Raw genomic sequence first — 25,407 nt, 5'->3', positions numbered from 1 at the left:
TATCACATGTGACCTTTTAATTAAAAATATGAGCTGCCTCTTCTTAACCTTCTTAACCTCCACACTGCAGCACACCTAGTTTTGTATACACTGATTTTGCTTCCTTATCACTGTCACAGATAACACCGATACGCATTACATATGTTTCTCCGCCTTTGCTAGTTGCTTTCTGTGCAGCATATTCTCAAAAGTTGAAAATGTTTAATGAATATACTTTTAATCTAACTGGTTGTTTATATACTTAGTTATAGTTTTTTATTGTTGTTTTTTTAAAGCCTTTTCCATATATTGTGATATTTATGGGACCGGTCACTGTATATTTATTTATTGAAGTAACAGCCTTCTTGTGCTGCCTTGGCACTCAAATTACCACCAAACATCATGTATTTTTATATGCATTTTTGTATTGACTTGGGAATGGCCTTTCCTGCATGTACCACTGATTTAATGGCTGGCTGTCTCTGCAGGTGACTAATGCTAGTAAGTGGGATGTGGGATGGGACGGACAAACGGGTCCTGAGGTTTCTCCAATTTTCGCTTCGCTGCACCACATCACCTTTTCTCTATTTGGCTGCCTCTCTGTGAGCATGTGTAGGCTTCCAGGCCTGCTCTGCGTTTTGGTCATGGTGTGTACCTGCTGCACCGCCCGCAGGTGTTCAGCATGTTCCTGGAGACGTTGGTGGACTTCATCGTGGTACACAAGGATGACCTGCAGGACTGGCTGTTTGTTCTGCTCACCCAGCTGTTGAAGAAGATGGGCGCTGACCTGCTAGGCTCTGTACAGGCCAAGGTCCAAAAGGCCCTCGATGTCACCAGGTTAGCACTAACAGTAGTGATGCTTCACAGTACCGTGTACAGTACACAAAGCATTACACCAACAGGTTGGCACTTCAAGAGTGGCTCGTGTCACCAGGTTAACACTACCCAAATTGCACCTGGAACTAGGCGAGCACTACGCAAATGTTACTTGGTTAAAACTAGACAATTTTCAGTATGTGGCTAGGTTAGCACTACACAAGCGCTAACCTGGTCATATGTCCGCAGTACTATTGGCTGTAGATTACCACTACAAGTAGAAATACTACAGGTAGAAATGGCTTAATGAAAAAAATGCAGGTAGATAGGGAAGCAGGTGTCTGTCACTGTTGTTGTCTCACCGTTTCTAAACTACACTGGCAAACAGCCTGTTCTTCTAACTGAAATCCTGAAAAAAATGGCCCTGTACGGGTCAGGGGAGGGCTAGGGCAGGGGTAGGTCATGTTTTTCAGGTGTGGAAATGTGGGTGTAAATGTGATCCTGTGATTTTATTATATTGTATTGTGTACTTTATTTTGTATTGTATACTTTAATTTGTATTTGTATTATTTTATATCAACCTGCCCTGGGACTCCTGATGGAAATGAGCTTGGAGTTAAAATCTAATGCAAAAGCATCTCCTCTCATTAATTGAGATAAATGTTTTTGTACATTGTCCCTGGCAAATAAATAAATAATAAAAGAAATGTCTGCATGTTGCCACTGTAACAGTTGTGCCAGCTTGTAGACATGTTTTGGCTGCGTTAACCTACGTGCGTACCCTCAGTGAGCACTTTATTAGGTATTTATTAGACTTATTGGTCTGTAGCTGAAGCCTATCCACTTAAAAGGTTTGACACGTTGTGTGTTCAGATGATCTTCTGCATACCACTGTTGTAACATGGTTATTTGTGTTACTGTCACCTTCCTGTCAGCTTTGACAAGTCTGGCTCTTCTCCACTGACCTCTCTCATTAACAGGGTGTTTTTGCCTTGCTGCTCACTGGATGTTTTTTGTTTTTCACACCATCTCTGCAAACTCTAGAGACTGTTGTGCGTGAAAATCCCAGGAGTTCAGCAGTTTCTGAGATATTGCCCTGTCAGGCACCAACAATCATTCCATGGTCAAAGCCACGTAGATCACATTTCTTCCCCATTCTGACATTTGGTCTGAAAAACAGCTGAACCTCTTCATGATTCCTGCGGGAAGGAAATGACGTTGTTGACGTCCTGGCCAAACTTGCAAACAATTTAATCTATTAGTCTCTGACCTCTCCCTTCCTCCACAGGGAGTCCTTCCCCAATGACCTACAGTTCACCATCCTCATGAGATTCACTGTGGACCAGACACAGACACCCAGTCTCAAGGTGCGTACATTCAAAGACGTGGCCCAGAAGTCGGTGCCACCCTGCTTTGACAGTGTCTGTTTTGGGCAGGGTCTAAGTGAAGGATGCATTGACAGGTGCCTGTGTGCAGCGGAGTTTAAGTGAAAGATGCATAAATGGATGTCTTTTTGAGGCAGAGTCTGGGACAGAAGATGCATAGACATACGACTATTTTGGGCAAGGTCAGTTCAACTAGTCACCCTGGAGGCCTTTGGAGCTGACTGGTCCAGCTTAGTGGAAGGTCAAGGTTCAGACTTGGCTAAAGTCTCACTTCAAGATTTGGGTTGGTCAGGACCCATATGTGACTGTAAAGATTTTCACTTACACCCTGGAGAGTGGTCTTCAAATCCGTTCATACCTAAATGTGTATAATGTATGTTATAACATCGGTAAAAATAAGATACGCTGAAGAATTGGCTAAAGCTGTCCACATGTGACTTATGTTGTAAATAGGAAAGCTGTGTTATCGTCACACATACTGACATTTGTGACAAATGTGGTTGTTGTTCACCTAATTCTTTATTTTCTATAATGTAAAATAATGCCGAGCTGACACGGTGAGTGTACTTATTCTTTATTTCAGTTCTGCACATCTACGCACTAACCGGATATGTATGCGACTGATTCTTACTCTTAGTGCAAGGTTATGATTCAATAAATGCTTTACATTTATTAATACATGCTATTTTCAATCTTAAGCCAAGTCTGTATGAAGGGACTTTCTTTGTGTGTGATATACCACAAAATCACTGGTAAGTGAGTCACGAGTACCACAGGTACCATGTTTGAAAATGACGTGTGACTCTCTGACTGTCCAGTTGGTCAATATAGCATTAACAAAAGAACATGCGACTTTGCAGTACTGTAAGAAAAGATTTGAAAGGGGGTGGAAGTTTGGTGATGGTAGGGCTGGAACCTTGAAAGGGATGGTAATCGGTCAGGAGCTTTGGTGCTGGCTGCCCTATTTTCTTAATTAAATGGAATTGTACATGGATGCGTATGGAATACCCATCTATTAGTTTGGCTTGGTGTGTCTCGTTGCTGTGGGTGTTAAGATATAGTATAGAATGCTGCAGATAGTCTTAAGGTCAGTCCTGTGGATTGTCCTCACTCTGGTTTCATTCTTAATGCTACATATTGGTGGAACTCTGCAGTCCGCATTTACTGTGGGATATTGCACATATACCAATCAAAATATTGTCATATGACATACATACGTCTGTAGGTAAGTCAGTTGTGTCTGGAGTTGAAGGCATTTCTGTCCATGATGTTTACATAATATTTTTATGTAATGTTCAAAGATAATTTTCAGTCTTTCATCAATATCCTTTTGTTTTGGCTGTAAAAAAGGATACACATGATATTTATCTAGACATCTAGTGGTGAGATCAGGCACTAAGATCATTGAAGCACTTTTGCTGTTCAACTGCATTTCTGGGCCAATGCGGCAATTGTCAGTAAGCACCGGCAGTGAAAAACATCTATGAGGAGAAATATTTGTATGCTTGGCACTGAAGTGGTTCCATCGCTTTTTTTCCTAGAACCTAGCATGCCGTTTAATTCTGTCCCTTGACATGACTAAACAAAGACAATGCAAGAAGCAGTGGGAGGAATTTTGCAAAAAATCCATACCCACATTCACAGCGGAAGAAAACTGTGTTCACATCCTTTCCTGCAATCTGTCTGTTTCTGCCAGTTATGGTAACATGCAGAGTACTGTGGCCCCTTGAGGAAGCCCCTCCTCCCCGAAACCCAGGCCCATCCACACCGAGGAAAATAACTATAAATATGTCGTTTAAAAATGAGTTTCAACAACAATGACAATGACAAACTATATAGTTGGGAACACTTTCAGAGAAATGTTTTCCAACTACATAAACGATAAAACACTGACAGCCAATAAAAATCCATTTACAGGTCATCACATGCAAAATGGCAGATGACCTAGCTGAGAGACTATTTATAGAATGTTATCGTGCATCCGTGTGGATGCTCACCTTGTTATGGTTATGGTTCTAGTTCTCGGTGTGGATGGGCCTTTACCCTCTCCCGCTATTCTTCTCTTCCACGCCGCTCTTTCTGTCTCTTCTGGCTGGCTCGCCACGGTCCTCCTTTCATCCCTCCCTCCCTATTCTGTCTGCTCTTGTGTCTCTGCTGGTAATTGATGGACCTCTCCTCTCTCTTTCTGAAGCCTGCGCGGAGGTCTTGTTGCAGGCATGGGGCCGGTATAAAATTGCTTCCCCACAGAAACCCCAGACGCCATGCTTGCACACTGCAGGAGCAAATCCAAGTGTGGAACCAAGCGGCACAGGTCAGTGGCGCTGCGGGGAAGCAATTTTATAACACGCTCTCTTAATGGAACAGTGCTGGAGGAGACCCTACTTATAGAGCACCAAAAATACATGGAAAAAAAAGGCTTCTGTTCTGTGTCAGGGCGGAGGATTTCTTTGGATGGAGGTGGGATGGGTTTTCCTTCCCTGCTTGTTTGCTTGATTGGCTCGCTTCATATTCTTTTGTCTTCCATTTAGAAATTCTTCTGACCTATTTCTCCAAACCAGAACTCTTGTCTAAAGCCGTTCCCATCATACATGTGACATTAGCCAGTCATAAGCTTGCCTATAATTACCAGGTAAATAGAATGCAGCTTTGTTCTGAAGTTTGTTCTACGTGAGTGTTTCGTTGCTCCCTTGGTCATGTCTTGCTTTTTTCCAGCATGAAACTATTGCTTACTTTGAATGATAACTATATCATTCAAATATTATTTTGCTTTCTATTTTATTTTAACATTTCAGTTTTTTTGTATTTTTAGAGTCACAACTTGCAATCTCTATCAGGCAGAAAGTGAAAAAAGTGCTGAATCTGCGCTTTATTTGGTAGATGAACCTGTTCTCATGAGTCTGTTTTCAGATCTTGTGAGATATATTAATATAAGTATAGAGGATTATAGATTGTTGCCTGTTGAGTGCTCTGTGTGGTGTGGAGTGTAGTTCCCATCAGGGCGTTGCCTTTTCTGCTTGATAAACATTGCTTTGCATGTTGGTTTGAATTATTATTCCTTATTTTGCCCAACAAATGACACACAAATGTTACAATCATAGAAAAAACATTGTTGAATAAAATTTCAAAAAAGGATTTACTGTGTTCTACATCGTGCATCACGTTTTTGAGTTTTTTCGTTCCAGCGAAGTAAATTTGGTGTTTCAGATCCATAACCGCTTCTTATTCCTATAAAACCATAACATTTCGTAGTAATCAACAGATAGTTGTTATTGTAACTCATCAGAGTGTCTATACAGTAAATGCATTGGGAATTTTATGCATTTACTATATACTGACTGTGACCATCTTGCTGGCAAAAGTGAACCCCAGCCAAAATGTTATTACATTGTTGTATCAAGCAATTGTTAACAGATCCCCTACAGTCTGTGAACTCTGTAGTTCATTTCTACCATTAATTCATTCCAGTTTGGAGGTATCTGTAGGTGGAATGCATTGTAATGAGGGTGTCAGCAGAAGAAATATTAGGCAGGTGCTGTGTACGGATTGTAGTGCTGTTGGTTGGGACCTCTTGCAACCAGAAGGTAGTGGGCTTGAGTCCTAGAAGGGGCCCTGCTGTTGTACCCTTTCCTAGATTTGTACCCTCACCTGTTTTATGAACTCATTTGTAAAAATGTCTTCTGTCTTCCTGATTAATAGTGCAATAATATAATGTAATAAGTATGTTGTAATTTATTTTAATTTTTTTTTTGCATGTCTTCACAGGTGAAGATGGCCACCGTACAGTAACATAATGTAATAAGTGCATAGTGATAATATGTTTGTGTGTTATTGCAGGTGAAAGTGGCCATACTCAAGTACATTGAGACTTTGGCCATGCAGATGGATGCTCCGGACTTTGTCAACTCTAGTGAAACCCGCCTGGCCGTCTCACGCATCATCACGTGGACCACTGAGCCCAAAAGCGCTGATGTCCGGAAGGTACATTTCTTCTTTTCCTGTTTCTTTTGTTTTTATTCAAACTTTTTTATTCATTGGCTTGCAATACCTCTGACCTCTCCCAGCAGAAAAGACATAGACACGCACACACATACAATACAGTACACGCATTTCTCTCATCTATTATGACATTATGGTTCATCAAAATGACATAAATTTACTACAGAATGAGAATAGTAACAATCCCATTTCCGACCTCACAAATCCAAGTTGCTTTATCTTAGTACAGAATTGTCTATTTCCTCTTTGACTGTCACCTCAATGCCCCTCCGATAGCAAAGTCAATCCACTGAGCCATCGTTCATGTGTGCAGTTTGGCCTTAATTCTCTTCAGCCCTCTCTGTGTGGGCTGTACTGACAGCAGGCATTGAAAATATGTCAAGACGTTCCAGATCGCTTCGAACAAATTCTTCATTGTAGCGTTGTGGATGTGACATTTAGTCAGAAAATTACAAACAAAACCTCTCAGAAAAATATAATTTTTTTAATTATTATTATTATATTTTCATAGCACCCACTTGGCTGAGTGGAAGGGCCAAAAGAATAGATTAAAAGGAGCCCCCGGAAACACGGTGATAGGCTTCTTATGGTTTAGGCATGTACTGCTGCCACAGTTACTGGCTCATTCATTGATGATGTAATTGCTGATAGCAGCAGCAGACTGAATTCTGAAGCCTCTTATCTGCTAGAATTCTACCAAATGCCGCCAAACTAGACGTCGCTTCATCCTGTTGAAGCAACAAAGCAGTTTTCCAAAGCCAAATCTGGAAAATGTATTAATCCGAACTGAATCCAATTGCACATGCATTTCGTATGCTGAACAGAACTTAAGGCAACTAACTAGCTGAAGATGCAGTACAGACCTGGAGAACATAGGTGATGGTAGTAGACATGACTACTTTATTTTACATAACCTTATTATGTTCCAAAGTATGGTGTCCTGAAATGGGAGACAGCCCATTGGATTTGAAATTATACAATGACTATGAAACATTTTTATACATTGTCCCTCCCATTTTAGGGACCAAAATTGTCCCTCCATTTTAGGGACAATTGGCTACTCCACTGTTTCTTATTGGTCAGGGGTATTCAAATTGCAGGTATAAGAAAGCTTTCAGTGTCTAGTCTTGAGTCTAGGCTTTTGATTGCCTTTGGAGTCTGTTACGGGGTTGTGCCTATGACCGTCAAGGAAGCCATTATAAACAGAGCCAAACAATATGCTTACCAAATAAATAGTTTGGAACTCAAACAAGGGCAAGTGTTAATGTAGTTTAGTTGAGAAGTAGGTTTATTTTTGTATGCTCTGGTTGACACTACTATGGAATTTATTTGTTTGTGGAACAAGACAAAAAATGGTGAACATACCTTTTTTTATCATTATAAATGATGTATAGATCACATATCACTTTGGTGAAAGTTAGCTTTGCATATACATTTTTAATACAATCCTATTTCAAACAACCGTTACAGACATGTCCTCAAAAACATTACATTAATGGCATTTGGCAGACACTCTTATCCAGAGCAACATACAACAAAGTGCATACCCATAACCAGGGATAAGTGCACTGAAAGACCCGAGAGGGAAGTACAATTTCAACTGCTACCTGCACAACAAAGATAAGGACCAGGGCCTAAGATAAGGACCACGGCCAACGTGACGGACGTTACATTAGCGGTTGCAGTCAGCCTCTCACCTTTACAAGATTCTAGAATTATAAATTAAGACTTAATGCTATGAAATGAGATTTATTTAGCCTTATCTACCTCTCAGTTTTGTTAAAAAAAAACTAAAAAAACACTGGGGTCAGTGAGCTCTTTCAAAAAGCCATTAAATGTAGTTGTCACTCACCATGGTGGACAGAAGAGATTGACACAGGGAGGTAGATTGAATGTCAGCCTTTCACCAGTGTTTTATCCTCGTCAGGAGAGGGGAGAGAGTGCAAGAGCAACTCTTAACACAACAAAAGTCCTTAACAAATGAAAAATAATAAAGACAATCGTAAACCAACTGTGGTTTTCCAGCTCTCCTGCTTTTCAGCTCCGTCTCGCTCAAACACAGCTCACTCGCAGTTCCCCATTCTCAGACGCCTACTGCAGAAGAGTGCACTCATTTAAAAGCCTGGACTAATTCCTCATATAGCACAGGTGTTTGTCTATTTAACCAGTAGGCTTGGTCCTCAGATTGTCCCGCAAACCGAGCCCCACCTGCCACAGTAGTTGATTGAAAATACCTATTTTTGTGACATTGCATCCTGCACGCTAATGGTAATCACATGCAGTTTCAATAAAATGGCCAAATTAAAGGTACAATTGGTAATTTTGAACCTTCTAACGGTCAAGAGAGGAATTGCAGCAACAAACACCTTCAAACCATAACACTATTTATCCCATCCCTTCTCTGTGAGCGTGAAATATTGTACAGCTATACAACTTGTTGATACAGTGAGTGTCGGTCCATCAACTGTATATTTTTAAATTCGAGTTTAAGGGCTATAAACACAGGCAGAGGGTGAGTCAACATGTCAGTGAGCCCTTTTCACTGATAGGAAGGGATTTACAATGGTCTTGTAACAATTTTTTTATGCAAACATCTTACCTATTGTACCTTTAAGTATGTACTCCACCCGTACCTGTTACAAGGGTAAATGTGAATGAAGATTAATTGGGAAGTAAGTTTATTTTTTCATGCTGAGGCTGAAATATTGCCCAGCTCTCTGATTGGTTGTGATTCATTTCCTGTGGTTAGTGTCAGAAATTCAATGTTTATAACTGTATTTATCCATATTTTTATGCTGGTTGCCATTGAATCATTTCCTGCTGCAATTGGCTAATACAGATTATTTCTGACTTCTGATTGCTTGCAGGCTGCCCAGGCGGTACTGATTGCCCTCTTTCAGCTCAACACCCCAGAGTTCACAATGTTACTCGGGGCGCTACCAAAAACCTTCCAGGATGGAGCCACCAAACTTTTACAGAATCACCTGCGTCACAGCAGCAACCCTTCACTGGTAGCTTCACGTCTGACATCATCTGTAGATAACATCTCCTCTCCACCTTTACTATTCTAAGGATGTGTCTCCGGTTGAACACTAGAATCACCCCTATATGACTTAAATTATTATTTTTTTATTTTTTTATGAAGAAACGGATCATTACGGTCGATTTTGTTTTGATTTCCCCTAAAGTTGTTCATTAGGTCAGAACATGGCATGATTGATGATAAATAAGTTACATAGTTATATAAATATGTAAACTATAAAATATCAACATTCAAATTTGAATTCCAATGATGGAATTAGACATCTTTAGATAATGATTTATTCTCTTAGTGTGAACTGCGATTCAGAGCTGAAACCTTGGGCGCTACCTTTGTGACATCTAGAATTGTGCCTGATATGCTGTGTGTCTGTGTGGCAAGCTGTGCAGTGCTATGGTTGTGGTTGTTGTTGTAGTTGATGGTTAATGTGGTTACATTTGGTTGCTGGTGGTTGATGTGATAATTTTCTCTCTTGGTGTGGTTAATGCCATTGCACTGGTTGGCGGTTGAGGGGTTCTATAACATTAGTGTGATCGTTTTCTCTCCTGGTGTGGTTAATGCCATTGCACTGTGGTTGGTAGTTCATGGGATTGTATAACATTAGTGTGGTCACTTTCTCTCTTGGTGTGGTTAATTCCCATTGCACTGTGGTTGATGTGGTTGAGGGGTTGTATAACATTAATGTGATCATTTTCTCTCCTGGTGTGGTTACTGTCTTTGCACTGTGGTTGATGTGGTTGAGGGGTTGTATAACATTAATGTGATCATTTTCTGTCCTGGTGTGGTTACTGCCTTTGCACTGTGGTTGATGTGGTTAAGGGGTTGTATAACATTAATGTGATCATTTTCTCTCCTGGTGTGGTTACTGCCTTTGCACTGTGGTTGATGTGGTTGAGGGGTTGTATAACATTAATGTGATCATTTCCTGTCCTGGTGTGGTTACTGCCTTTGCACTGTGGTTGATGTGGTTGAGGGGTTGTATAACATTAATGTCATCATGTTCTGTCCTGGTGTGGTTACTGCCTTTGCACTGTGGTTGATGTGGTTGAGGGGTTGTATAACATTAATGTGAACATTGTCTGTCCTGGTGTGGTTACTGCCTTTGCACTGTGGTTGATGTGGTTGATGTGGTTGAGGGGTTGTATAACATTAATGTGAACATTTTCTGTCCTGGTGTGGTTACTGCCTTTGCACTGTGGTTGATGTGGCTGCGGTTCTCTCCTGGCAGACTCCCACAGGCAGCCCTCTCACTCGTCACACACCCCGCTCTCCCGCCAGCTGGTCCAGTCCCCTCACCTCCCCCACCAACACCTCGCAAAACACCCCCTCACCAAGGTAAGCCTGGGTGCACCCATATCTTTAGCATTTGTGCAAACTTCAGAGTAACATGTTTGAACAGTGCTTGAAGTGAAGACCGCATGCTCTCTCTATCTGTGGTGTCTGGTTCCATACAGTGTGTTTTACTATGTGTAGTTCTTGCTTCATACAGTGTGTTTAACTACGTGTGGTTCTTGCTCCCTACTGTGTTTTTGACTAGGTGGGGTTCCTGCTCCATACTGTATGTTTGGCTATGTGTGGTTCTTGCTCCATATGGTGTGTTTGAGTAAGTCTGGTTCTTGCTCCCTGCAGTGCGTTTGACTACGACACAGAGAACATGAATTCTGAGGACATCTACAGCTCACTGCGGGGGATGACAGAGGCCATCCAGAGCTTCAGCGTGCGCAGCCAGGAGGACATGAACGAGCCTGTGTCTCGCGATGCCAAGAAGGACGGGGATAGTGAGGCGGTATGTACCATGAAACTTCTCAAAATGGCGCAGCCCAAGTTGCTTCCAGAGCACGGAAATCTGGAGTTTCCAGTTAAATATCTCTGGGTTAGATCACAGTGCTGGCGGTTTCTAGATGTTTCTCAGGGGAAAAAAGACCTGGAGCCAGATTTACTAAGGAAACCATTGCAGCACAAACGCATTGACTGTATAGCAGCGCTTTTGCCGTCGCAGATACCGACACATTGACAACCGATTTACAAGGCTTTCTATTTACACAGTGAAATGAAATAAGTGCCCTCATTCACAATTTTGCATAGGAAACATGCATAAAATATGGTATGCTTACACCTACAGACAAGGCAGGGAGAAATGGATATGGAGCTACCACAAGAAAAAGAAAGCTTTAATCAGGAAATGTACTATAGGTAGCATAATGGTCAACAGGGTATAGCTCCAGCTTCATGCCGTATTGCAGCATAGGAATACAATGCCTACGGAGAGGAAAAACTCTGTTACACCACATTCAAAATTAATTATTGTAGGTAGGTCTATCATAAAACAAACAGGCTAGAGGATATAAAGAAAAGATGTGCAGTATAAAATAAAAAAAACTTGGTGGTGGTCCAACTAGTCAAATAATATTAACACTGACAGGTTGAATAATCCCTGTACACACTAATGCCTCTAATGTGTGTGTGTGCAAGGATGCCTCCTGTGTGTGTGTATGCACTAACGCCTCCTGTGTGTGTGTGTGTATGTGTGTACGCACTAACGCCTCCTGTGTGTGTGTGTGTGTCTACGCACTAACGCCTCCTGTGTGTGTGTGTGTGTGTGTGTGTGTGTGTGTGTGTGTGTGTGTGTGTGTACGCACTAACGCCTCCTGTGTGTGTGTGTGTGTCTACGCACTAACGCCTCCTGTGTGTGTGTGTACGCACTAACGCCTCCTGTGTGTGTGTGTACGCACTAACGCCTCCTGTGTGTGTGTGTGTGTGTGTGTGTCTACGCACTAACGCCTCCTGTGTGTGTGTGTGTGTCTACGCACTAACGCCTCCTGTGTGTGTGTGTTTGTGTGTGTGTGTGTGTGTACACACTAACGCCTCCTGTGTGTGCTCCAGGGTGGAGTAGGTAGCAGTAGTGTGGACACCCTGGATGCTGGACGCACGGCACTGGACAATAAGACATCACTCCTCAACACCATGCCCCTGCTACACTCCAGCCCTCGAGGCTCCCGTGACTACAACCCTCTCAACTACTCCGACTCCTTCAATAAGTCTGCCCTGAAAGAGGCCATCTTTGATGACGACACAGAGCAGTTCCCTGAAGGTACACTGCTAATGTGTACACTGCCCCTCTGTTTTAGAAGACTCTACCCAAGCTTTACATTAATATTTTGCAGACTGCTGTGATTGATGAGTGCAGACTGGAGTGAGTGAGTGTGAGAGTGAGAGAGAGAGAGTGAGTGGGTGAGAAAGTGAGAGAGAGAGAGAGAGAGACAGTGAGTGATGACTGCTGTGAGTGAGTGGTAAGTGCAGATTGGTGAGAGTGAGTGAGAGTGTGAGAGAGAGAGAGTGAGAGAGAGAGAGTGAGTGATGACTGCTGTGAGTGAGTGGTAAGTGCAGATTGGAGTGAGTGATGACTGCCAACTGCTGAGTGATGAGCAATGACAATGTCAATGAAGAGTGCACAGTTTACCCTGCTGTGAGTGATAGTGAGTGATGAGAGCACTGCAGGCTATATGTGACTGATGGGTTCATCCAGTACATGTGATTACCACTCCAATTATCCTCGCTAACAGGCAGTAACCAGTCGGAGTTGGTGGCAGAACTTCTGAAGGAGCTGTCCAATCACAATGAGCGGGTGGAGGAAAGGAAGGCAGCCCTGTCTGAGCTGCAGAAATTGATCCGGGAAAACCAGCTGGTGGTGTGGGATGAGCACTTCAAAACCATCCTGCTGCTTCTGCTGGAGACACTGGGCGACCGTGAAGTAGGAACATGTCATCAACGCCAGTTCGGCACCGCTTCTGCATCACCAGCCATATTATGTACATCGCATCGACACACACCAACCCAAAGACACCATTCACCACTGACCCAAAGTAGCTGCATTTCCACCAAGAAAACTCCCTATAAGTACATATTCACAGTCTCTTCCCTCCTCCCAGAAACACTATGCTGTCTCACCATTTCACTCCAGCCAGAAGTTCCACCTCTGCTGTCATGCATGTAAGGCGGGCGTGCATTATACGACTTGCGGGCTCCCAAATATATATATATATTTTTTACCAAATCATAAGAAAAATATTAGGTCTTAACATCGCTACTCATTCAGTATAAGATAAGACTGGTTTAAAAAAATTCAGGCACTGTCAGCTTCAGTTCATCGTGTGAGGTCACAAGGAGATTCTGCGTTTCGATTTCCAATTCCTACTCCAATTCTAAGGGGCGGCAGTGTCTGCAGGTTTCTGTGGTTTCCTTTTCATCAGTAGCTTAAATAAGGCATTGATCAGAAGGTTCAGCCAATTCTTCAGTTAAACAACAACTTAAATAAATCAGTGGTGTTGGAAGCCAGCCTCAGCCCTTCAAGACTGGATTCTGGATTTGATGAAACCAAATGGGTTTCATCAAAGTTACCAGATTTTTTTGGGAGCAGTTTTTGTCTATACATTTTTAGTGGTAATGCAGTTTTATATAAATACCAATAAGCTGCTAATGCAGTTTTGTAATGTCTCTCTCAGCATGTGATCAGAGCCATGGCTTTGCGAGTGCTGAAGGAGATCCTGAATCGGCAGCCTGGGCGCTTCAAGAACTATGCTGAGCTGACCATAATGAAGGCCCTGGAGGCACACAAAGACCCCCACAAGGAGGTGAGGCTTCCTCCTCTTCCCTTTGAGGAATGGTCTTGGGCTTCACCATCTCTGACCTTGCCTCACTATCCGTGTTCTGTATGCAGGTGGTGCGAGCAGCAGAAGAAGCGGCGGCCATGCTCGCCACGTCCATCAGCCCAGACCAGTGCATCAAAGTGCTTTGCCCCATCATCCAGACGGCCGACTACCCCATCAACCTGGCCGCCATAAAGATGCAGACCAGGGTCATTGACCGCGTTCCCAAGGACGGCTTGAACCAGCTTTTGCCAGAGATTGTTCCCGGACTCATACAGGTGGGCTTCCTCACAAGGACGAAGGTGGTGCTGCCGTCCCTGTTCTGAGCCTGCCTTTTGATGTTTACTTGTTTTGTGACACAGGGGTATGATAACTCGGAGAGCAGCGTGAGGAAGGCTTGTGTGTTCTGCCTGGTGGCCATTTACGCAGTCATAGGGGAGGACCTGAAACCTCACCTCAGCCAGTTGTCCGGCAGCAAGGTGAGTCTGTCACCACCAAGGGTGTCCAATGTTATCGGAAAGGATAAGGCGGGTCCCAGCCATGTACTTTAACCACTAGGCTACAGGCTGCCCCAAGAAGAAGATAAGATTGGACACCCCAGCCTCCTCTCATCTTTTCCTCCCTCATTCAAACCTCCAATCTCCAGGTGGCTCTATTATGAATATCTTTTGAAGACCTCTCAGCACTTCTGCACAGCACGTGTCGAATGACTGCTCTTATTCTCTCGCTCTTCTCCCTGCAGTTGAAGTTACTGAATCTGTACATCAAGCGGGCGCAGTCAGGCTCAGGAGGCAGTGATCCCACGGCAGACATCTCAGGCCAGGGCTTGTAAAGCAGGAACAAGAGGAGACTCCTCCCCACCGACCACCATGCATGCTACCCGCAGTGCCACTCTATTGGGACTTTGGAGGGGTCCGTAGGGCTAGCCCCGCTATAACATGGAGAATATCGCTAATGGCCTCACTCACCCATCCACCATCAGTGTTACAGATCAAATGTTCTTTTGTTTTGGTTAAATGAAAACTAATTTATGCTTAACTTTACACTACCACAAAAATGAGATTCAGATGCAACACAGCAAAACAATACTTTTGTTTTCTCTTAACTGTACTGCAACATGTAAACTTAGAATAATTGAAGTAAATACTAAGCACCAATTGTCAGTGACGTACTGGTTGGGACGATGTGGTCACTGACTGTTATTTTCGTGCTACTAGTATGGTAACATGTATCAACCATTGTTGTTGATGACCATTTACAATGTTAATGGAACAAATGTGCTACCATAGCAAGTTTTTTGCCACCATGACTACTCCAGGCATTAAATGTGGTGGTTAAGCCTGTATATATGGATTGCAAAGCTTTTAATTCCAAAGTGGAGTTGTTTTTATTCATGGATACAGCACACCTTCAACAAATGAGTTTATTAAAGACTGAAATATTTTTTCTTTCTCAAAAAGAGGTTCACACAATGTGTTATGGAAAATTAGTTGTTTTCTGTCATTTTGGAATGTTGATGTCCCTGATGGTTTTGTCTTTAATTTGTCTTTTAAAAACTTTCTGGATTTTACATCAATCAATGTCATCTTCTGATTCCTGAATACACAACACTTGAAGTAGTCCAGGATCTTCCATGGCAGTGTGGGTTAGACCACAAAGAGCCAGGCTGTTCCTCTGCTGGGCCAAAAAAGTGTGATATTTTATTGTGTAAAGTCTTCATTACTCATCATTCACCAGTTCACCTCACTTGTGGCCTATTTGCTGTGCAGTAGACTGCATTTAATGTGTACCCAGCTTTCACATCTCACAGGTCCTTTGGTTGATAAAATGATGGAACAACATAGTGAAACACACTATATTGGATGCATGCACCTCAACTATGTTTGCCCATGTTGAAGTCATCCTACCCACAGAAACCAATGTATTCAGTGTGCATCTCGGAATTTATAGAAGTTATTGACAGATATTACTAATGTTGTTTTGGGCTTTTTACCCCTTATACGTGCTTGGGGAAATACATAATATGTTTTTGAAGGAAAATTGTGGGCATGTTGTCTTCACTGTCCCATTAAAATTGTAATTTGGTCAAGGTGTGCCAGATTTTTATTTAGCCTGCAATTCCCTGTCTCATAGGAGTGAAAGGATCTCAAAACTGTAACTCTTCATTATTTTTGCATGGGCAGAGGTTGGGGCCAGAGGCAGCAAGGCAGTGTCCATTTCTGTCGATGGTGAGCAGTCTCCATGGTTCTGCATGTGTGTGTGTCACTTGGGTGACTATGAGCAACTGCCCTGGATCTGTGGCCCAACTGCACTCCCACCCCCAGGTTTGGAAGTTAAAAAAGGCTCCAGCCTGTTCCATGTCATGGTGGTACAACTAGGAATTTGTACTGGTCTGACCATTTGTTTGCTGTAACCAGATTTAAGTGGAAGTGGATAGACGCTGTTAAAGCCACAGAGGTATCAAGGTCCATAAATTCAAATGTCTGGGTGGGGGAATGGGGGTGGGGTGGAGAAGGTCTGTGTGCACAACTCCCGTTAAGTGGACATGATCTTCCAGCTTGATCCGATTGGCCGTTGTGTGACATGACCTGCTGGCTGAGGTGTCCTGCAGCTCCATGTCACGACAACTGCAGGTTAGATTGGTGAGGCCTCTACGTGCTGTCATTTATGCATATGACATTAATTAAAAGGTCAGTGTGGGGAATTTCACCTGTCCTGGAAGTGAAAGGGACTGCATTGATCTTGTTTCCAGCATTGATCTTTCATTGCAAAACTAGATTAATTTTTCTTCATTGGAAAATTTGTAGAAATGTATTTACAGACTTGAATGGCGAAGCACTGTCAGTGTCACCATTTCCCCTGTAATAGTGTCCAATCTTTCCCCTTGTGAGCGTAACATTCAAGTTCTCACTGTTCTGTTACTCTGTCTATTTATAGAGCTGTGCTTACAGTTGTGCATATACCTGCAATAAAATGTACAGAACATTATATGAAGTTGTCTTTATTTAAAGAAGATTGTTCTTGTTTTATTTATTATTATTCTGCCAGTTTTTTGTGTGAAAACTACTCCCAAATTTTTTTTGATATCAGCACCAACTGGAAAATATCCACCACATTCCCGTATGGTGTGCTTGTTCGCAAGTTTTGACAGTTGGAATTTGTTTTTAGTTTTTTTTTTTTATGCCATTACAGTGTAAACAACATTTTGGTAGTTCTCCAAACTATCACACCTGACATTCTCCCATTTGTCACCTCCCTTGTCAACTCCTCCCTGTCTTCCGGCTGTTTTCCGGCATCCTCCAAGAGGGCCCACATCACTCCGCTGCTAAAAAAGCCTACCCTGGATCCCTCCATCATCCAGAACTACCGCCCGGTATCTCTTCTTCCTTTCCTTTCTAAAACTATAGAACGAGCCGCTTCTTCTCAACTTTCTTCCTTTTTTTCTAACAACAACCTGCTAGACCCCCATCAGTCTGGCTTCAGATCGGGCCACTCGACAGAGACTGCGCTCCTCTCCGTCAGTGAGTCACTTCATGCCGCACGAGCAGCCTCCCTCTCCTCTGTCCTCATTCTTCTAGATCTCTCTGCTGCCTTCGACACTGTGGATCACTCCATCCTCCTGTCTGCCCTGTCAGCAACGGGCATCTGTGGCACAGCCCTGGACTGGATTGAGTCCTACCTCTCTGGTCGCTCCTTCCAGGTTGCCTGGGCTGGTTCGGTATCGACACCTCGGCCCCTCGCCACAGGAGTTCCCCAGGGCTCAGTCCTTGGCCCGCTTCTCTTTTCTCTCTACACTCGCTCCCTTGGCCCTGTGATCACTGCACATGGGCTATCCTACCACTGCTATGCGGACGATACCCAACTCTTCGTCTCGTTCCCGCCGTCTGATACGCAGGTTTCAGCCCGTATCTCTGCTTGCCTGAGGGACATCCAGAGCTGGATGGACAACCACCATCTAAAGCTCAACCCAGGTAAAACTGAAATGATATTCATCCCTGCTAATACCTCTCCCCATCTGGATCTCTCCATTTCCCTCGGGGATACCACACTCACGCCGTCACCCAGTGCAAGGAACCTCGGCGTGGTGATGGACAGCAGACTGTCCCTTTCCGAGAACATTGCGGCGGTGACCCGGTCTTGCAGGTTCTTCCTATACAACATACGGAGAATCCGCCCCTTTCTCACCCCCTACTCGACCCAGCTCCTGGTCCAAGCGATGGTTCTGTCCCGCCTGGACTACTGCAATTCCCTCTTGGCTGGCCTCCCAGCGTCTGCCATCAGACCCCTCCAACTCATCCAGAATGCAGCAGCTCGTCTGGTCTTCAACCTTCCCAAATACTCACACGTCACCCCCCTGCTTACTTCCCTCCACTGGCTGCCTGTCATGGCTCGCATCAAATTCAAAACATTGGTGCTAGCCTTCCAAGCAGTTAAAGGGTCTTCCCCAGCTTATCTGCAAAAAATCATCAGACCCTACACCCCTGCCAGACCTCTTCGTTCAGCCTCCACAGGCCGCTTGGCACCTCCCCCTCTCAGAACCTCCACCTCACGCTCACGACTACTGTCTGTTCTGGCTCCACGGTGGTGGAACGAACTCCCCGTTGAGGTCAGAACTATAGAATCCCTCCCCACCTTCAAGCGCAAGCTGAAGACACACCTCTTCAAACAGCACCTCTCCCCATCCCTCCCTACCTCCCTGTGAACCTTAATTGTTGTCTCTGTGACTTGTGTATCAGTATTTTAGTTGGCTAGGTAAGCAGTGTTTGGATAGTTAACTTTGGTGACTTTTGCTCTGTTTGTTTGTTTGTTCAAAAAAAAAAAAAAAAAAAAAAAAAAATTGGCCCTTGTCCTTATCTTTGTTGTACAGGTAGCAGTTGAAATTGTACTTACCTCTAGGGTCTTTCAGCGAACTTATCCCTGGTTATGGGTATGCACTTTGTTGTACGTCGCTCTGGATAAGAGCGTCTGCCAAATGCCAATAATGTAAATGTAAATGTACTTATATGTTTTCAATTATTAGCATTTGTATGAGAACAACTTTATTCTCATTCAAGTCACTACATTCTGCAGTTCAGCCAATCTGTTATTTACAGTGGGGTCCAAAAGTCAGACCACTAGTGAAAATGCTTCTATTTTGCATTCTTTTCTAATTTAATACAAACTTTCCCATTACTAATTATATTATGAGCATAACAATTTGAGTGAGAAGTTGAATCTTAAAAAAATAAAATAAAATAAAAAAGTCCCCTCCAAAACTATTGGAACAGCAAGGACAATTTCTTTGTTTTTGCTATACAATATCAATTGAGTTTGAGGTCCAAAGATGCATGAGATGACTTTATTTATTTATTTATTTATTTTAATCTAGATTAGTTAAATAACTACGAACATATCACCTTTTGTATCAGACCACCCAATTTCTAGGTGAGCAAAAGTATTGGAGCATGTGACTGATGAGTGTTTCTTATTGCCCAGAGGTGTCGTTAGATTGATTGGTTAAAAAATTAATTAATGTCGACTCTTGGTTTTAGCCTTGGGCTTTGCCTGTGAAGACAGCATTTGTGAAAAGATGAACCAACATGAAGACCAGAGAGCTGTCTTTGGGAGAAAAGCAAGCCATTTTGAAGCTACGAAAAAAGGGAAATCCATAGCACAAGAATTGGGGATAGCTTGCACAACAACTTGGAAGGTCCTGAAAAAGGCCGAAACTGCTGGTGTACTGAACATCAAACAACAGCAAGGAAAACAACACAGGTGATGACAGAAACATTGTGAGAGCTGTGAAATAGATCGCCATAACATCAGTCGGTGACATCACAATCTCCACAGGGCAGGGGTGAAGGTATCTCAATCAACAATTAAAAGAAGACTTTGAGAGCAGCAATATAGAGGCTATACCACAAGATGCAAACCACTAATCAGTACTTAGAATTGGAAGGCGAGATTACAATTTACAGAGATGAGCCACAAAAGTTCTGGAACAAAGTTGTATTGAGTGATGAGACCTAAATTAACCTCTACCAAAGTGATGGAAATGCCAAAGTGTGGAGAAAGAAGGGATGTGCTCGTGATCCAAAACATACGAGCTCATCTGTGAAGCACGGTGGAGGAAGTGTCATGCCTTGGGCTTGCATGGCTGCTTCTGGAGTGGGCTCACATCTTTATTGATGTAACTCATGATGGTAGCAGCAGAATTAATTCAGAAGTGTACAAAAACATTCTGTCTGCCAAGAAATGCGTCCAAACTAATTGGGAGGAACTTCATCATGCAGCAAGACAATGACCCAAAACACACTGCCAACACAATAACAGACTTCATTAGGGAGAAAAAGTTGAAGGTTTTAGACTGGCCAAGTCAATCTCCAGAATTTAACCCAATTGAGCATGCATTTCACCAAACAATAACTGAAAGAGGCTGCAGTAAAAACCTAGAAAAGGGAAGAATGCAACACTTTGGTGATGTCAATAGGTTGCAGGCTTGATGCAGTTATTGCAAGCAAGGGATATGCTAGATGTTAAAGGGACAATAGGTAAGATTTTTGTGTTAAAACATTGTTACACGTCCATTGTAAATCCTTTATATCATTGAAAAAGGCTCACTGACATGTTGACTCACCCTCTGCCTGTGTTTATAGTCCTTAAATTCTGGTTTCAAAACATACAGTTGACATGCCATCACTCTACTGAAACATTGCACAGCTGTACAATAATTGGTTGAAAAATGGTTCTAATTGCCACAGCCAATGTTGTGGCGGCTTATTCAGATTGTTTGCATGTAGCTGCCCAAATTGCACTCCAGACAAGCTATCACTGAAACTCTGTATACTATTACTTATTATCCAAGTGTACTACTACATATCTAGTTGTAAAACAATACCAGTTCGCTATTGATAGCAACAAGCAAATTAGCCATAGTTAGCTCGTCGAATTTACAAATATCCACCTGAGGAAATACGAACATAGTAGCGAGCGTTGCAAGCTTTGTTGCATACGCATTGTGTCTCAGGTGGATATTTGTAAATTCGGCAAGCTAACTAAAAGCTAATTTGTTTTATAACTAGATATGTATTCTTCGCTTGGATAATAAGCAATAGTATACAGTTTCGGTGATTGCTTGTCTGGGGTGTAAGATTTTTGTGTTATGTTGACTCAGCCTCTGCCTGTGTTTATGGTCCTTAAATTTGGGTTTCAAAATCTTCTGTGTGGTTCAGAAAATAAATTGGTCACTGGAGAGAAATTAGTTCAGTGTGAGTTCAAAAATACGGTTCAAAATAGTATATTTTGGCCAGGGTAATTTCATAGTTTTAAATGGCACCAGAGGCACCAGAGGCTTACACAACTGCAGTATCTTCAGTAACCACTGGTAGCCCCCTATGCTGATATTTATAATTCAGCTCAAAAAGCCGATTTCCCCATTTAATCCATTTATTTTTGACAGCAAAATACTTACACTCATACATACACTCACCAAGCACTATAATAGGTATTTATTAGACTTATTTTTAGACTTCTACTGCTGCAGCATATCCACTTAGAGTTACGATGCATTGTGTGTTCAGAGATGCTCTTCTGCATACCACTGTTGTAATGTGTGGTTATTTGCGTTACTCTCAACTTCCTGTCAGCTTTGACCAGTCTGGCCATTCTCCTCTGATGACTCTCATTAACAAGGCGTTTCTGTTTGGGACCAATATATGTGAAAAATGTTTTGGTAAGGCAAATTCCAATTAATCCTGAAAATCTCATAAAAATCATTTTTTATAAAAAAGCTGAGTGAAAATTTTTGTAAGAGGTTTTTTTTTTGCGCTCTTCTACAAACTTTTAAAAGCGTTGTACAGTTTCTCCCCCAATTAGAACACGTCCTACTTTTAAACGGACTAGTGCCATTTCCTAAAAGCGGGTTTTCATGTGCGTTGTTATTAAAATTGATATTTTCAGAACACGGCCCGTTGACAATTAATGGTGAAAAGTTAGCTCATCTGTTAGCCAGTGACTCTATAATACAAAGGCTTGGCTGAACTGCAAGCCACGCGCCTCACAGAACATATGATTATACGATATGCTGTAGCCATATTGAGCTAAAGTGACGTCCTCCAGCAAAGAATTTAACTAGTAACTATCTTCGATCATGCTGTAATGTTAGCTAGTTTGAACAGTAGAGTTAGCCAAAATGGTCACGTGGCTAGCTAGCAAACATATGGGTCAGTGACGAATAAGGGTTTAAAAATGGGAAAAAATTTAAATGAGTTAAAAATGCTAATTGAAGCTCTTTCTATCTTCATTAGAATGTTGTGTATATATTTCAACAAGTTTTGTTCTCTAAGAATGTAATTTATGCATTATAATTATTAACAATTAGATTTTTCCCATCAAAAATGTCATTCTGGATAACAGTAATGGATTTTCTAATAATTTGATTATTTATTTTTATCAGCATACAATAGTTTATAGATATCCATAGTTTGATATCAACAAGCATGTTCTGCTCAGGATATCAAAATTCTATCACAATTAATATCAGAAATGTAGGCTTTTTACTGACACAGGCTCATTTGTCGATGTTTATCACCCAAAACTTAATGCTGAAAAGTGAAAAAAGCTGGAAAATGTCTAAAAAATGCAATCCAATAAAGGGGTTAAGATTATTGTTGTATTCTCAACTAAAGAAAACTGAATTATGTAATATTTCAAGAGAAATCTGTGTTATCCTGCCTGACGGGCATCGTTATGCCGAATGACATACTGTGAGATTTTGCATGGGATGATCACTAAAGGTAGTTTCAGCAACAACGGTGTATTTAAATGGGCTACTCATTCTATATTTAATACAAAGTAAGAGGCAACTTGTCAAATTTAAATAATCAGTAGTGAGTAGACACATTCATTACACTTAACATTTAACTTTATTTGATATGTTTAAGCATTACACTTACATTTAACTTTTTTTATATGTTGCCTTAGTAAAACATGTTAAGATTTAAAAACACTAATCTTAGCATTTTGAACACATTAACCATTTCATATACAGTAAACATCTGCCATTGTAAAAGGTATCAACATGTAGGCAACAGTAGTAGTGTAAGTCATTCATGACAAGTCAATATCAAGTCACTAAACATTTTCATATCAATTAACATTTTCATCAACACTGAAAAGTAGAACTTTTTGATTGAATAAAATTGTCAACATACTGTAGCTATCATCTGGGATGTTGCTTTAAAAATTAGCTTGATATTTTCTTTTGAATTAGGCTACATGGCCTTGTAACTAAAACTTTCATTTAAAATACCTCATTTTGGGTGAGATCTCCCTATCTATTCTCTAATCCATGTATTCTTCATTAACATTTTCATCATCAACACTGAAAAGTAGAACTTTTTGATAGAATAAAATTGTCAACATACTGTAGCTATATAATCTGGGATGTTGCTTTAAAAATTGGCTTGATATTTTCTTTTGAATTAGGCTACATGGCCTTGTAACTAAAACTTTCATTTAAAATACCTCATTTTGGGTGAGATCTCCCCATCTATTCTCTAATCCATGTATTCTTCATTAATATTTTCATCATCAACACTGAAAAGTATAACTTTTTGATTGAATAAAATTGTCAACATACTGTAGCTATCATCTGGGATGTTGCTTTAAAAATTAGCTTGATATTTTCTTTTGAATTAGGCTACATGGCCTTGTAACTAAAACTTTCATTTAAAATACCTCATTTTGGGTGAGATCTCCCCATCTAATCTCTAATCCAAGTATTCTCTGTGGGTGGAACTGCACATTTACATCATCTCTTTGAATTTTTCCCAGTCTGGGCTGCATAGTTTTGAGCTGCGATTGGTGGATGGCTCTGGCTCTGAGATGACTGCTTGCACATCAGACATGTAGTAAAAGATGACATCACATGTTTCTGGCCACATAAATGAGTTATTTCCGGCAGTTTGTCTCATGCAGCTCACCTCAATTTCATTCTCCACCAGATGAAGAACTTGTCCGACAAAAAGTTGGTCATCGTATTTCACAACAACAAATTTACCGACTAAATCTGGTGTGTTGTTTTGTGTGGGCTGCAGTGTTGAGTTTGAGCTTGTGGATGCAGTCTCTTCAGATCCTTCTTGGTTGAACCGTGTTGAGTTTGAGCTTGTGGAGGCAGTCTCTTCAGATCCTTCTTGATTGAAGTCCACATCAACTGGACCATAGCAGTTACAATGGCTCCCTCCTCGGCTGCAAAAGCAGGACAGCTCTCTGTGACTGATCTTCCCCGGGGTTTGTGAGGCAACCTGATGTAGTTTCATGGTGCCTTTAACAACTGGCAACTGACTTGGCACTGCATCATCATGTCTGGACACGTCATCTTCAGATATCCAGAAGTACCTTATAGTTGAGCTTGTGTTCTCCTGTAGTGTGCAGTAGAGATCCTTTGGTGTCTGGATATCTGTTCCCATTTTCACAATGTCATCGGCACAACGTTTGATTTCTCCACCGACTCCATCGGGAGCGCCTTTACCATGGGCCTTTTCTGAGTAGTTCCAGGTAATTTCTTTGAATCCCCAAAGGAATGGAAGTGTGCTGAGCAGGTAGAAGTTCCTCTTATTCCTGTACTGCGTCACAGGACCGTCACTCATGAAGTGGAGAGTGGTGACAGAGGGATTTTGCTCCTTCACCTCCTTCAGAATAGGCTCAAGGTGTGCCCACACAGCTCTTTCATCATGGCGGAGGCTATCAGATATGGTAGCATACAACTGGCACCCCTGAGATGTGTACACCACACAAGTATGTATCGTGGCCTGCTTTCTGCTTGCTCCAAAATGGAAGGCCTGCACCTCTGTGTGTAACTTGCAGGCATAGTTTTCTGAGAAGTCCATGTGAACAACTACCTCAGTGTCACTGATGCTATCCTTGAGTTTACGGCACTCCTCCACTTGATGGATCCAGTTGAAATGGTGCTTCGCGAGGAGATCAAGCTTTTGGTTTTGGGTGTTGCTCAGATCCTGCCAGGTTCCCCTCTCTGTTTTTTTCACAAAGTTTGTGAACGCCTTTTCTCCATTGCTGGTCTTCTCTCTTTCCCATTGCTGCCAGGTGGTGCATGTGTTCTCTTCAGGCAGAGCAAGTTCTATTTCACTGTAACAGCATTTTGGACAGACACGATACATACAGTCTTTGCTTTTAGGATCAAACACTATGGAGGCTATCAGCTCGGAGATGCTAGATGATTTCAGCAATCCACTTTGGTGGAGTTTGTCAGCGAGCAGCTTGACATTCTCGTGATCTATACACGCACAAGTGTTGCGATCACATGCTTTTGGTTCAGTTATAAAAAAGGGACGCAGGCGCACAAACTGTCTATATGACAGTGAGAGTTCCCTTTCTGCCTCTATATTGTACAGTGAATGGAGCTCTTTCAGAGGTTTGAGAAGGACTCGTCTTTGAACTTTTTCTTTATGCTTTGTTATGGTATCTTTTTTTCCAGGTAGAAGTCTGCTGTTCTCATCCCTACACAGGAATTAAATGACCCGCTCTTTCTTCACTGCTGCAAGTTTCT

General features: G+C 42.0%; 1 protein-coding gene across 25 annotated transcripts in view; it reads left to right on the top strand.

The window, feature by feature from the left end:
• LOC133127692 (CLIP-associating protein 2-like) overlaps nucleotides 1-16,850 on the top strand; it is a 113,840-nt gene extending 96,990 nt beyond the window's left edge. For all 25 annotated transcript variants that reach the window (XM_061240874.1, XM_061240855.1, XM_061240957.1 and 22 more), the window contains 12 exons: nucleotides 653-816; nucleotides 2,084-2,162; nucleotides 6,015-6,158; nucleotides 9,044-9,187; nucleotides 10,445-10,551; nucleotides 10,846-11,002; nucleotides 12,100-12,307; nucleotides 12,780-12,967; nucleotides 13,719-13,847; nucleotides 13,934-14,140; nucleotides 14,225-14,341; nucleotides 14,605-16,850. In XM_061240874.1, the coding sequence (XP_061096858.1) occupies nucleotides 653-816; nucleotides 2,084-2,162; nucleotides 6,015-6,158; nucleotides 9,044-9,187; nucleotides 10,445-10,551; nucleotides 10,846-11,002; nucleotides 12,100-12,307; nucleotides 12,780-12,967; nucleotides 13,719-13,847; nucleotides 13,934-14,140; nucleotides 14,225-14,341; nucleotides 14,605-14,694 (1,734 nt within the window). In that variant the 3' untranslated portion in view covers nucleotides 14,695-16,850. The remainder of the gene's footprint in view (nucleotides 1-652; nucleotides 817-2,083; nucleotides 2,163-6,014; nucleotides 6,159-9,043; nucleotides 9,188-10,444; nucleotides 10,552-10,845; nucleotides 11,003-12,099; nucleotides 12,308-12,779; nucleotides 12,968-13,718; nucleotides 13,848-13,933; nucleotides 14,141-14,224; nucleotides 14,342-14,604) is intronic.
• Nucleotides 16,851-25,407: the final 8,557 nt, after the last annotated feature.

Source organism: Conger conger, chromosome 1 (genome assembly GCF_963514075.1).
Source record: "Conger conger chromosome 1, fConCon1.1, whole genome shotgun sequence".
Taxonomy (NCBI): domain Eukaryota; kingdom Metazoa; phylum Chordata; class Actinopteri; order Anguilliformes; family Congridae; genus Conger; species Conger conger.
This window is presented reverse-complemented; position numbering and strand designations above follow the sequence as displayed.